General features: G+C 42.5%; 1 protein-coding gene across 2 annotated transcripts; it reads right to left on the bottom strand.

Annotated features, from left to right (window-relative positions):
• Positions 1–657: 657 nt before the first annotated feature.
• Positions 658–11,413, bottom strand: LOC134393728 (CD59A glycoprotein-like). Of its 2 annotated transcripts, XM_063118808.1 has the most exons (5): positions 11,342–11,401; positions 5,291–5,364; positions 4,344–4,430; positions 2,160–2,255; positions 658–1,234 (listed from the first exon to the last, which is right to left on the bottom strand). In XM_063118808.1, the coding sequence occupies exons 3-5, from the start codon at positions 4,405–4,407 to the stop codon at positions 1,038–1,040; spliced, it is 357 nt and encodes a 118-aa protein (XP_062974878.1). In that variant the 5' UTR covers positions 4,408–4,430; positions 5,291–5,364; positions 11,342–11,401; the 3' UTR covers positions 658–1,037. The 2 variants fall into 2 exon arrangements, with proteins under 2 accessions (XP_062974878.1, XP_062974879.1); XM_063118809.1 differs by lacking the exon at positions 5,291–5,364 and having other exon boundaries at positions 11,342–11,413.
• Positions 11,414–14,404: the final 2,991 nt, after the last annotated feature.

The raw sequence follows: 14,404 nt of genomic DNA on the forward strand, positions 1-14,404 counted from the left end.
TTCATACTGATAGTGTGAGTGGCATGTACTGATATAACCTGCCCGGTCAACTGAGGTCATCCAAGGGCATGCTCGTGGTGGTTCCACATAGACCTATCCTCTGATTGGAGTCCATCAGGAGAACAGCCTTCAGCGTGGTAGACCCCCTCCTATGGAATTCCCTGCCTCTGGAGGTCAGGCAGGTGCCAACTTTGTATTCCTTTCAGCACCTCCTGAAAATGACGTTATTCCAGGAAGCCTTCCCTTGATGATCAGCTACGGTTCACTTTGCATTTGATTTTTTAAAAATCATTTTAATGTGTTATTTTATTTTATCTTGTACACCATTCCAAAATTTTGAATGGGGTGCAGCATATAAATATTGTAAATAAATAAATAAAATAAGTATAAATTGCTAAATGGTTTGAAATGCTGCTAATTACAACTAGAAATTATTATGAGTTCAGACAAATGATGGGGATGTCACATGATGTTTTGATTGGACTACAAGAAGGTTATTCTAACACGAAAATAGAGATCAGCAAAACTGAAGGAACAGGGAAGCAAACACATTGACAGTAGGCAGGGAAGTAAATACATTTGATACTCATCAGGAGAAGCTTTTGACCAGTTCTGAACCAAAAGAGCCCTGTGATGAAAAACTTGTTAATCTGAGTATACATTACAGTAGCCACTTTATTACGATAATACAATTTTGCAAACAGGTCAAGATGAAAAAAAAGTTGGTAATTTCAAGTGATTTAGAAACTTTCCCCAAGAACTAGAGCTATTTCATTATCAGAAGCTTCCATTACCCAACTGCGTAAAGGTTACCCACACAGATTTGATATAAACTTGCAAGTAGAATGCTGTATTGCAAGGAAAGACACAAGCAATGCAGCAACTGAAGCATAGTAAACACGTTTCATACTACTACACATTGGTTTTCCATGACTTACTCATTCTCTCCTGTCCAAGCTTGGTGCTTTCTGCAAAGGCTATTTGTCTATAGGTATTAAGTAAATTTTAAACAAATAGCACGCCTTTTCTGCTCCAGATTAGAAACAAAGCACCTGGATTATTGTAAGCAAAGAAGCTATGCCAAGGACTATCTTGCTGCCGGTTGTAACTGGGCTGCCGTTACACAAGTCTCTTGAGCAACATCTGAATGAAAAGCTTGTACTACTGAAAGTTTTCCCAATGTAGTCCAAATTGCAATTGGCATCTTGCCAGCAGTTAGACGTATTTCTGTTACCTTAAAAAAAAGAAAAAGAAAATCCAAGATTATCATACATACAATTTAACTGCCTGTTAAGACCCTGAAAATTAGAGGGGAGGAGGAGGAAAAGGGAAAAGAAGGAGGGGTGAAAAAAGAGGTTTAAAAGGCAAGTCTTCAATGACTCCATACCATCCCTATAGGATTAGCATTGTAGCCAGTTATTAAATTCTTAACAAAAAAGGGCAACAACTCCCTAAGCAATTAACATCCACACCCATGGCACTGTACGTCCTTCCTTTGGACCAGTCATTGACTCTTAGTCTAAACTACCTCACAGTGTTCTTGTTAGGATAAAATGGAGAGGAGAATTGTACACGTCTCTATGGGTTACAGGACACAAGTGTAACAAAACAAATAAGGTGTTTATAAAATCTCAAACACGTGCTTACAAGGTACTGTAAACTTCCAGGCTGTACAGAATGTTAAGGCAGGGGTCCCCAATGTGACACCCGCAGACACTTCCACTGGCAGCCGCAAACTTATGAGGACACGTCATTGTGTCAAAACATTTGGGAAAATGTGTAGGAGCAAAAATAGATATAATTGGCCAGCAATTTGGATGGCTTTAAAAGGGGACAGGGCAAACTTCGGGAGGAAAAAGCTTATCAATGGCTACTGGGATCCTGATGGCTATATGCTACCTCTAGTATTCGAGGCAGTAGACCTTTGTACACCAGTTGCTGGGGAACACGTTGCATTCATGTCCTGCTTGTGGGGTTCCCACGGGCAGCTGGTTAGCCACTCTGGACTCAATGGACCCTCAGTGTGATCCAGCATGGCTCCTCTTATGTTCTTATAAAAGCTGAGCCCAGTGCAACTACCTCTTTTTCTGAAGTAAATCAAATAGGTATTTGTTATACTTATTACAAGTAAAGCATGTGATGTAAGGTAGCACACTTACCTAGGTAAGCCACCATACAGCGATTATCTGTTGCTGGACACGTCACGTTGTTCGTACATGGACTCCGTTCACACCGGAAACATGTTAGGGCACTTCCTAAATGAAAGAAAAATGTAGGTTGTCTAAATGCAGGTTTCCTTCATGAAACCAAATTCCTGGTAGAAAGCTTGAACTCCAATACTATTCTAGCAATAATGAAAAAGGATCGTATCCTGAATTAATTGAAGTAAATGATTGGAACCTGTTATTAGGTAGTTCTGATGCAGCCGTGCAACTCAGCTGAACTACAGAATCAAATGGGAAGGTGTGGGGAGTGGTCAGGGCTGGATGAAGAACAGTGGGGTGGGGTTTGAATTCTACATAAATACTACTGAGCCAGTGAGTTGGGCCAGCCTGACCTAAAAATGTATGACCAGCAGCCAGGCTTTTGAAAGGGGACCTTGTCTAGTGGGTTCCCACTCAGAAGCCTTCAGCTGAACAACAGTTTAAGGAGGAAGTACAGTTTTATGCAAGCACAATTAGACCACAATTGGCAGAGTCATCTGGTCCTATGACCACCACAACTGTGGAGGGCTCTACTGCCTTCTTCCTCACTGTCAACACATTAGTGGTTGTGAGCTATGTCAAGTCAGGGACGTCGGAGGAATCCATCTGGGGGTGAAGCTTGCTGAGCTTTAGTCAGTTCGCCTCCCTGGACTTTGGCTCACATTCTTCTGAACTGCCCCAACTCATTCTGCTTCGAGTCATGCCAGCTCATGATTTACATTTTGTTTTTATTTTTTAGTTTGTGTAAAATAACTTGCACATACTGTATTACACTAATTGCAGCCACAATTTGTGCAAACTGCTTTTTATGCCAACCCCCACCCCCACCAAAAAGGTTCCCTGATTTTGGGAATAAACTCCAGCTTGGTTCGCAAATGCAAGGCACATCAGGGGCATTGTGGGAATCCCTCAGGTATAAGAGCTAAATTTAAAAGTTTCAGTTTGTGCAAGAACTCCTTCATGTGGTACCGTAGCACAGTGGAAGACACTTTTTTTTGGGCTCTGTTAACTCAGTCATGCTGGAATATTTGAAGGCCCAATATAACATGGACCACTCAAACTGAACATCAGTATGGTTGCTGAGACAAGACAGCTCACACGAACAGCTCCTATGAAAGTATTTTAATGGACTGCTGAATTAGCTAGGCTAAAAGATTTACTGCAGCCTTGAACTTAATTTGGATCCCAGAAGGGAGATCCATGTTGCAATGCAGTTACTTGCAGCAATGGTGAGGGAAGGAATAAACAGCACATCCACTGGCTGTGTATAGAAGACTGCTCTCCTTACTGCTACCATGGTATTAACCTCAGTTCAGCATCAGAAGCTAGGTAGTCACAACAAACTTAAAAGAACAGGAACAAACCAATTCTTTTTAGTTTCCATTCAAACTAGAACTGCTGATTATGAAACACAACATCTACACAAGAATCACAATCAGATGTATCTATTTGAAACATTTCTTGGCTGCCTTTCAGGGCAGGAGCTCTCCCAAGGCAGTGTCCAACAATAAAACTCACATTATAAAATCCAACAGGGTAATAGAAATAGTAACAATAGCAAAAGCAGCAACAAAACACCAGCATAAAAACAAAACCTACTACAAACATCTGCAGCTACAATCCTGATTTCCTGATGATATTTAGACACTACATTGCCTCTACATTTTCCTGTATGGTGCTCGAGCAGGTGGTCGTAGCCATACAACTTCAAGCACTCTTGGACAAAACCAAGAGATGCACACTCTCCCTGTTGGTCCCTCACCAGAGATCCTCCTACAAAGTGACTAGGGCAGTTACTGTCTTCCCAGTTCAAGGAAAATCCTATCACATCCCGGAAGGATTGCCTCCAAGATACAAGATAAGGTCCTTCAGTTACTGCATCATAGCTCACCAGACTTTTAATCATTTTTGGGCCACTGTTAATGTTAATCATTTTTGAAATGTTAATCGTTTTGGGCCCACTGTTAATGTTAATCATTTTTGGAAATGTTAATCATTTTGGGCCCACAGTTGGCAATAAATCACCAGCAGATCCTTTCTATTTAGCTGTAGGAATACGAGTCACCAACTCCTCTACGTTTTTTGCTCAGTCCCTTGCTCTAGCTTTGAAACATTTTACTGGAGCGCTCCAATACCTACCAGAGTGGCTGAACAAAGCCAGAATGAAGATAGTGATCAAAGCAGTGATCAAGAAACGCTTCATCTTCTTAATAGTTCCTCCTTAACCTATAAAGCAAGAAGATGTTTTGATTAGTACTGGATATCTTGAGACAAGCAGACTGATCTGTACAAGTGCCAAAATAGGCCTTGAGCAAAGGCCTTTTATCTCAAGAGTTAGTTTTTAATCCTTAGAGCTAAGTGGAGGAGAAATTGCTGTGTGAGCTGTTTGTACTCTCTGAGGATTTCCAGCTGGATATTGAAAGCGCCTATCGTGTGCCTGGAGGTTCTATACGTGGGTCCAGAAAGGGGCCAGTTATTCAGCTTCTATGTGCTTCAACCAAAGAATTTCTACTGCGTACAGCTTGGCAGAAAGGAGAGTTGTTGCGGGGGCACCTGTATCTGAAGCCTCTATGGATCTTAGGCTCCATCTTATTCAGCAAAAAATCTTGTTCCAGGTTTATTGGACTCCACAATGCCTTTTCAATAAGGACTGGTCTAACTTGCATAATTGTTGGAGATGTATTGCACCCAATGCTTCTTTAATTCATATGTTTTGCTGATGCCCAGTAGTTGCCCCCTTTTGGGAGGAGATTACAATAATGATAAACTTTGAACTGAAACTATCTTTAATATGGAATGATGTGCATGTCCTCCTAAACTACCTACTGACTTCTTGGAAGTTAATACATGGTCAGTGCAAATGGATTTTCAGAGCCCTTATGACAGCTAAAAGACATATTATTACGTTGGAAGGACAAATGCTCACCTCCCATAATGTAACTGATTGAGGACTTAACAATGCTCTCAACATTTGAATGGGTGTTATATAGATGCAACTGCATAAGTACATGGATATTTGGTCTGCCTTTCTTGAAATCTATGCATAACTCTCCCCCCACCTTTTTTTTTTTTAATGAACAGTATACCTGATGGAAAAAATGATGATATTCCTATACATGTAATGTTTCTTTGTTTTCCTTCTTCATGATTTAATTTTGTTCTGTTTTAATAATCACAATAAAAAAGAAAAGAAATAGCTAATAAGAGAGGATTCATTTATTACTTTATATACCGCCCCATAGCCGAAGCCCTCTGGGCGGTTCACACAGATTAAAAACCATTAAAGATATATTATACGAAGTATAAAACTATTTATTTATTTATTTAGAATATTTATATACCGCTCCCCATTGAAAAATTTCAGAGCGGTGTACAAGGTAAAATGAAAATAAAAACAGAATAAAACAGTTAAAACAAAATTTAAAAAGAAGCAAAAATCAGAAATCCAAGGCTGCATGTTAAAGAAAGGCTTCTTGGAATAAAGATGTTTTCAGGAGGCGCCAAAAGGAGTACAAGGTTAGCGCCTGCCTGACCTCCAGAGGCAGGGAATTCCACAGGAGGAGCGCCACCATGCTGAAGTCTCTTCCCCTGGTGAATTCCAATCGGAGGATGGATCTAGGTGGAACCACCAGGAGCAGGCCCTCGGATGACCTCAGTGACCGGGCAGGTTGGTAAGGGAGAAGGTGCTCTCTCAGGTATAAAATATATAAACAAACAGCACACAGTGACAACATATATATATAAAAAAATCCAAGACAATCCAAGTCCTCAATCTAGGCTTAAAAGTACATAGACAACGCCTGGTAAGCCCTGAGAAGTCAGGGAAAAATGCAAGATTTTTAGTGACTCAACTCCTTGTGATTCCCCATGCCTAGCAGAAGTATGAAATCATATTACTACAAAGACTGTGGAATTCAGCTTTTAGTTATTTAAGCCATTTCTTAGTCACCTTTCAGGACTATTGTCTTTCCAAGGCATCTTACTGGGTAAATACAAACAGAAATTTTACAAGGCATCTTATAAATATCAAACATAAATCAAGTGATCTCTTCAAGCCCTCAAGTTTTATTACAGACTTTAAAAACAAACCTGATCTTAATCTTATTGGTATACACATCATATAGTGGTGTACTTTTCCCTAGCCATTACAGGCAGCCTTGTCAAGATGTGCGGAAAAAGAAGGAAAACCCCGTGAGGGAGTGAAAAACAAGCCAAAGGCGGGGGCGGAACCAAGGATATCTTCTGCAAAATATTATTTGTAAAAAAGTTTAATGGAAGTGCCAAGTGCCTACGCGTTTCGGATGCAATGCGTCCTTCCTCAGGGCTTATTACTGCAAAACCTTGTTAAAAATAAGCCCTGAGGAAGGACACATTGTGTCCGAAACACGTAGGCACTTGGCACTTCCAATAAACTTTTTTACAAATAATATTTTTCAGAAGATATCCTTGGTTCCGCCCCCGCCTTTGGCTTGTTTTTCACAGCCTTGTCAAGATAGCAGAGAATTCTTGCATCCAATTTCACCCTGACTCAAGTCGTAATTGTCAAACCCAGTTATTCGTTCTGCAGGAGCAAAAACATATACTAAACCAGCATACTTTTTAAGACTAGGATAACCCAGGATGAGAACTGGGTTAACTCAAGGGTCAGCAACATGGCACCCATGAGCCCAGTATGCCTCCAGGGGCAGCCGCTTGGTTTACTTTAGAAAAAAAGGGCAGGTGACAGTAAGCCGAGGCTTTCCGGCCATCCACAAAAGAAAAGGAAAAACTGTTGCTTTGTAAGCTGGGGGAAATTGGGTAGGTGTGGTTGAGGATCTCCAGTGGGGGTGGCAGGGGTAGCTGGTGGGGAAGGTGTGACGGGTCTAGGCAAGTGCTGGGACATCCTCAGAAGGGATTGTCCAGGAAGGGGTGGGGGGGAACTGGGGAGGAAAAAAAAGTCACATGATAAACCAAAGGGAAAGAGAGAGAAGGTCAGACAGCCAGAAGCTGAGGGAGGAAGGTGGCAAGAAAAATCAGAATCCAGACGGGGGGAACTCCCAATATTTTATGGCAAATTCCTATTTATGGCAAATTCCCATTAACTATACTATACATAAGGAAAGAAAACACCACACTTGAATTCCACCTAGGACTAATGGGAGCCCATGTTACAAAATTGGAACCTTAAGATCGGTTCTGCCTCTTTTTTTGCCTTACACCAGTTTATTAGCAAGAAGAGAGCAAGTTTTAAATTCAGAAAAATGACTTTGCAAACCTCATCACTACAAATGTATATAATCAATTAGTATTTGTTCCACACACCCTCCCATTAGTGCTCTACTTTCAGATTTGTTTGCAAGAGAAGCAAGTGCCTTGTTTGAGTGAACTCACACATGCAGAACATGAAGAGGTTTGGGTCTGTCCCATGACCCAGTGACAGGGAAGCCCAAGGAACACCTATTCCTACCTGGGACAGGTGTACACTTTTGGCAGCAGGTGTAAGCAACTCGTGCTCCTCCGGATATTGTTGGACTACAACTCCTGGGACCCCTTACCATTGGTTCTGCTGGCTAAGGCTGATGGGAATTGCAATCCATCAATATCTGGAAGAGCACAAGTTGCCCATCCCTGGTTTGCAGACTGGAAAGGGCTCATTTCAGAAAGAAAGCAGAACTCTAGCCAGTTTGTTTCACTTCCCAGGTAATAAATAAGTTATGTTACTACACCCTAACAATTCTTGAGTGCACTTGAGAGCTAAGATTTTGGGGATGCAGTAGGCCAGCTATAAAACAAAGACCTTAAAAAAACCTCTTAACTGCTTGGGAGGGTCTTCAGAGACTAATAGGCACAGTCATCTTCAATTTTTCAGACAAAAAAATATTCACTTTAACCCTACCTCTAAGACAGGCCCATGTTTAGCTGGTTTTTTAGACTGTATATCCATCCCTACTGTTCTCCTTCCACTTTCCCACAAAAAGGGGAAAAACACCAAAGTTACAGCTGCACTCCTATAAACATTTACTTGGGAAAAAGTTCCATTATACTCAAGAACTCAGTGGGACTTAATTCCAAATAGGCAGGCATAGGATGTTAACTTTAAAAATTAGCCCAAGAATATACAGAAGGCATGACTCATTTTTAGTTCCCAATCCTTAGGAGGCTGATGACCGATGCTCTAAACACTTTTGTTTTTTTCCATTCAGAGCTCCTGTGATGTTACACCTATACTAGGCCCGCCGCATAAACCCTTCTCAGGCTAAGCACCACCACCTGAAAACCTGAGGGAGGATTAAATAAAACCTTTCCCCTATCTATGTGGGAAACAGGTTTAATATAGGATCTGTTTGCTGTGGGTATATTCTGGTGTGGGTGTTTGATAACTATGAGGCAGGTAAATAATGCCAAGCTGACACGTGGTAATTGGTAGCAAACAAAATAATAAGTTTAGTGTCATGTTAAAAGTTTTAAATGAAAATATGCTTCCAATCCTGCCCAATCCAAACTCCACACATATACCAACCACCTCTCTCTCCACACCAAATCCCTAGCAATTAATCTCTCACTCCACAAACAATTCCAATCTCTACTCCCATCAACAACCTAACACCCTAACATACTCTAACTAAAACATAACGTCTCCTCCCCTCAGTCACTCTTTATATACTCCTTTCCCCCCCATACTACCTATTACATCACAAACCACACCCACTCAGTTCTAACATTCCATACTCAGCAGACATGCTAAACTAAACACATACAGGATACTCAATTGTGGGGTAACGCTGCAGCTCCATCTAAGAAATGCCTCACAATACGGTAGATCCTTTCCTTCCTCTAACAGTGCAATTAAGCAGCAAGGCATAGCAGTGCTAGAAGAAAGAAGATCTGCACCTGCAGCTAGTGATCAGCAGTAGATCACAAAGTTTTCTGATCCTATTTAACAAAAGCAACAGCAAATAACTTTCTTTCCCCCATAATTACAGTACTGAAATGGAGAACTTGCAGTAAGGAGAAATTTTTTGTGTGCAAAAGGGAGGACTTTGTGAGCTCTGTTCAGTTCTGATATTCAAAACAAATTCCTGGGCTCAGAATTCTTTAATTCTCAGTGTATGTCTTTTACACCAGGTTACAAAAGTGTGTATGTAGGAAAAAAGGTGAAGTGATGTTTCTATCAAACAGAAATATTTATATACTGTCTTTAAGGATACAACACTTTCCAACGCATCTCACAAACAAAATAAAAATACAGGACATTGCCCCAGGATAGTTGATCCCTCTTGTGGTGGGAGAAGAAGGTCCTGCTAAAACAGGACCAGGGGGCTACCTAGTCAGTGCCAGGTTGCCCCCTTGTTAATCAAAATCCCGTGTTTTCTCTGCTGCGGGGTCACAGGAGGAGTTGCCATCAACCCCAGGGAATGCCTCTGCCACAACACTGGAGCGAGGATAGACTGTGGATGTGCTGTATTCACCTCGTTCCAGCAAAAAAGTCGGGTAAGTCTCCAATTTTTTAAAGTCACAGCTTTGCGGGAAAGCCCTGCGATAGCTTAGAGGTGGCTGCTGCATTATATAACTGACGTAGCACCAGCACGCACCCATTGTGGGGCTTTCAGAGTGTATAGGCAGCCCCCAGGCCTCTACTGATATCTTTGCCATTGTCTATGAAGCTACACTATTCAAAACAATTTTAGGGCATAGTTACATGGAATTCTTGTTAAAACTACAACACCTCAGAACCAAGCTTGTTACAGGCAGTTTGGGACTGTAAAATCATTCCACGATTGTCAAGGCAGCAATTAAACTAATGCCAGTTTTACCTTTGAGAAGTTTCACACATTTACTGCTATCTGTCATACGCCATCCTGAAAACTTACCAAAGGATAGCATAGACATTTTCAAAAATATATATTCAAGGTAACTCCACGATGACCATGAGATTGAGATAGCTTATCTTGTACTAGGTTACTCTGCAGATATGCAAGTGTTCCACACATACATCAGAAGGGCTAGACAGCACCAACAGGTCTCTACATTAGTTGCCAAGCACATTATATCCAAAAAGGTTGGTGGTACCTTTCTGGAATGCTTTGCCTTGCCAGATCCTTTTGCATTAACCATACGTTCCAATACCTTCAGGATTCGTAGTAAGGCGTTTTCAAGCTGCTTTTGAACAGCTAATTCCCTCGCCTGAATATCACAGATACCCGTTTTTGACCAAGGGGCATTTTAAGTTCTTATCTAGGTAGCCACTTGAGCTACATAGTAGAACATGCACCAAAGGCAACATGTGACTATTTTAAGCAGGCAGGGGGAAGCCAGAGAAACGGCGACAGCTGCCGCTACTGTCATACTCACACAGCCACCTTGGAAAAACGCGACTGCGTCATATCGTTTGAAGCTGGGCGCTCAGAAGAAACGGTAAGGGTGATCGGGGAAGGAAATAAAATGGCAGGTGGGGGGGGGGGAGAAGGAGAGAACATATCTGCCCACATTATAAGCTTCTCCTCAGATCAGCTCCTGGTCACGCTTGCTAGGAAGGAAGCCCCATTGACCACGGGGGACTCGCTTCTCAATAGACACGTGTAGAGGCTGGGCTGTTCGTGCTCGGCCAGCCAAGATGGGCGTTTGAGATTAACACTGACATTAGCATTGATCGGGTTGCCTCTGTTTCTACAGGGAAGGAAGGGTGAGTATATCTGTTTCTTCCCACGCCCAAAGCACGTCCTATTCTCAAACTGCCATTGCAACGTCTGATCGCTCTTCGTACTTGGACAGGCTCGGTGCCCCTTCCCCACAGCGCTAGGGCCGTGGCGTTGCGCCAGGAGAAGTCGCAGCAATTCTATCCATGGTTCTAGCTCTTCTCGTTTCTGCTGCGCTCTCCTAAAGAGTGGTGCAGCTCCATCGGTTGCGCTTCCGTCAGATCAGAGGCGTAGGCGTGAACTCTTGCAGCCCCCCGTGAAGCGCCTCGGTGCTTTACTCCCTCATGGCCCGGCTACTGCCAGTTCTCTGGAGGGGAACGTTCTTGCAAAAGGCCTTTGCCGGGTGTTGCGTTTGCAAAAGAGGGGAGCGGGACGAAGTTAAAATTTACAAGGAAAGGCTTGCACAACAGCGGAGAAGACAAAACAGCCTAGCATTTAAAAGAAAAGGGGGAGGACACTTACCAGTAGAAGAAAAACCACCGCCCGCAAAACTGAGCAACTATGCTGCAAATATCCCTGCTGCACACCTCTTCCTCGCGCTATTTAAGCCCGGAGTTTTATATAGCAAGGGGGGGGAGCCTGACTATTCTCATTGGCCAAAGACGGATGGACTGATTCCTGATTGGCTTGAAGCCCAGCAGATATAATTACGTCAGTTTTCATAACAGAGGCGGTCAGAGCTTCCAAGAATCAGGCAACAGTTAGAACTCTCCCAATAAGCAGTTCCGGTCGCTTGTTCCTCGCTCAAAATCTACCTACGTAGACCGCCCCCCCCCTCCCGAGCGTACCGCAGAAGTCGTTTCAAATCCTGAAAATCTGTATCGGCGAACAGCATTCTGCGCAGCGGTGTTGCCTGATGGAGGGGCGTGGCACCAAGTCCTGCCCGAAACCCACGGCGTTACTCGTGCTGCCAGACACCAACGAGAGTGCAGTTTCCCCAGCAGAGAGTCCCCAGGCTGCATCCTTCATTGCTACAGAGGTTCAGGCAGAGCCTGGAACAAAGCACTAAAGTCTGCACATCTCTGCATCCGAAAATAAGCCATGAGTCACTTGAAATAGCAAAACGGTTGCTAGTGGAAATGCTAACGTTCCTCCGAATGTGTAGTAGGTGTGATCTTCACAATTCAGACTACAAATGTGTTGAGAGCAAACGGCAGGAGACTATAATAAAGTGCATGCAGAACAGATATCGTCAGAGGTCGGAAGTAGGGAAGTAGTCCCCAAACTCTTTTCAGACATTTTAAATATGTACACAATAAAAGCAGATAAATATATGAAAGTGTGAACCTGCCTTTCAAACACTGTTTGAATGGTGCATGAGTATCTTATGCCCGAAACTTCAGCCACTGATTTCAGGCAAAATTTGACATTTTTTGCCAATGATCCTACTATTTTTTGTAAACTAGAGTAGTGCCCCATGTTCCACATGACATATTCTGTGTAAAATATTTGTCAAGAGAAGGGAATATAAACAATGGGCATGCTGAACAGGGTCGTTGCTAGGTTCTTAAAAGATCTGGGGCACAGGCTCATAACCCAAATTTGCAAATACTTATGTCAAAGTGGGGAGGGGATCACTGTACACCTCTAGTGTGTGTGTGTGTGTGTGTGTGTGTGTGTAGATACATATGGAAGAAAGTAAAACAAGCATCCACACGGGACATTCATGATTTCATATGATTTTTAAAGAGGGCATCATTTGTCTCCACAGACTGAACCAGAAAAATCACAGATCCACCACTCGTGAGCGATGTCAGAGCACAGTTGTGGGCACCCCCTCAGAGCAAGAACATGGATTCAAGGCATGGATCCTCCTGATCCCCCAAACCACAATCCAATCACAGAGCACATGTTAAAGAACATTTGATGGATGGTTAATAGATGGAGATTGGATAGCAGTAATAAGAATTGAAAGTTTTTTTTCTTTGTCCCAGTGGACAAGAGGTGTCACCAGATATGACCTGAGGCCATTTACATGTGTGATGCATTTTGAAGATTTATTTATGTCACCGAAGATAAAGAATTTTGCTCACTACACCTATTCTTAAGTTGTAAAAGATGCAGAAAAGGGCAGCAAAAATTATCAACGGTCTGGAGAAACTCTTCTGTAAGGTAAGGATAGAATATCTGGGACTGTTGCATGAACTTTGGAATTTATCAACAGAAGATATAGCGATGGCCACCATCGCTATATGACTTTATGACTTTAAAAGGGGATTAGAAATATTCCTGGAGGATAAAGCAATCAATAGTGTATAACCATCATGGTTAGTACCTAACTCCTTTATCAGAGCCAGCATGGCCAGATCTACATCAAGCAGGATATATAGCAGTATGAAAGCGGTATATAAGAGGCACGAGCCACACTACTGCTTTATAGCGGTATTGAAGCGCACTAACAACTGTTGGGGCCATTGACACTTTCATACTGGTATATCCTGTTTGGTGTGGCTTCTGCCTTTTATATACCACTTTCATAGTGCTATATCCTGCTTGGTGTGGCTTAGGCCTATGTCTATGGATAATATCACTTGCTGTGGAACACAAGTGGGACATTGTTATTGTGCTCATATCCTACTTGGGCATTTTCCATAAGCAGCTGGATGGCCACTGTGTAAATGGAATGCTGGACTAGATGGACCCTTGGTCTTTCAGCGGGAGTGCAACCCCATCCAGAACAAGCAGTGAGCCTGTTTCCCAGACTCAGGAACCACTCACCCACAGGGCCTCCATTTTGCCAGGATTCAGCTTCAGTTTACTGAGTTTAGGCACTGGTCTAGGACTTGCACAGCCTCTCCTGATTCAGATGTCACAGGGAGAGTGTTGTGTGTCATCAGTGTCCTAATGGCATTTTGCTCCAAATCCCCTAATGACCACCCCAAAGGCTTCATACAGATGTTAAACAACATTGGGGACAAGATAGTGCCCTGTAGTACTCCATAGCTTAATTGCCAAGGGGCTGAGAAATGAAATATAAATTGTTTACTGTAAATTTGTGGTATATACAGTATACACCCAACAGAACTCGCCTATACAATAAATACACAAGGTCTCTAATATTGGACCAATCACTTCTTAAGATTGCAATAGGGTGATGTGAGAAGTTCAAAAATCTCTATGTAACAATAATAAACATTAGCAGGTTGTATTTAAACTACATTTGATCCAAATAACAATACTACAGACATTGAAGGCAGTATCCAATGGAATCCTTGTGTGGATGGCTCAAGCCCGCTGGCCTTGGTGCATGCATGGCTGGGCCCACTAGCACCACTGTGCACATGGTCCCTACCTCTGGCAGCCATGATATAGCACTTCTGGGGGCAAGCTCCAACAAGCAGAATTGCTCTTTTCTGGAAGAAATGCAACCTGCCCATTCCTGAAATGAGTGTTTCTGCTTTTTTTGGCACATGTACCTGGAAGCGCTACATTGCACGTACACCATGACCAGGAAATAGTAAATTTAACAATCACTCTGAAACGCGTCTGGCCAAATGGATCTAGTTTACTGAGCATTTTTTGTCT

Source organism: Elgaria multicarinata, chromosome 2 (assembly GCF_023053635.1).
Source record: "Elgaria multicarinata webbii isolate HBS135686 ecotype San Diego chromosome 2, rElgMul1.1.pri, whole genome shotgun sequence".
NCBI classification, from domain to species: Eukaryota; Metazoa; Chordata; class Lepidosauria; order Squamata; family Anguidae; genus Elgaria; species Elgaria multicarinata.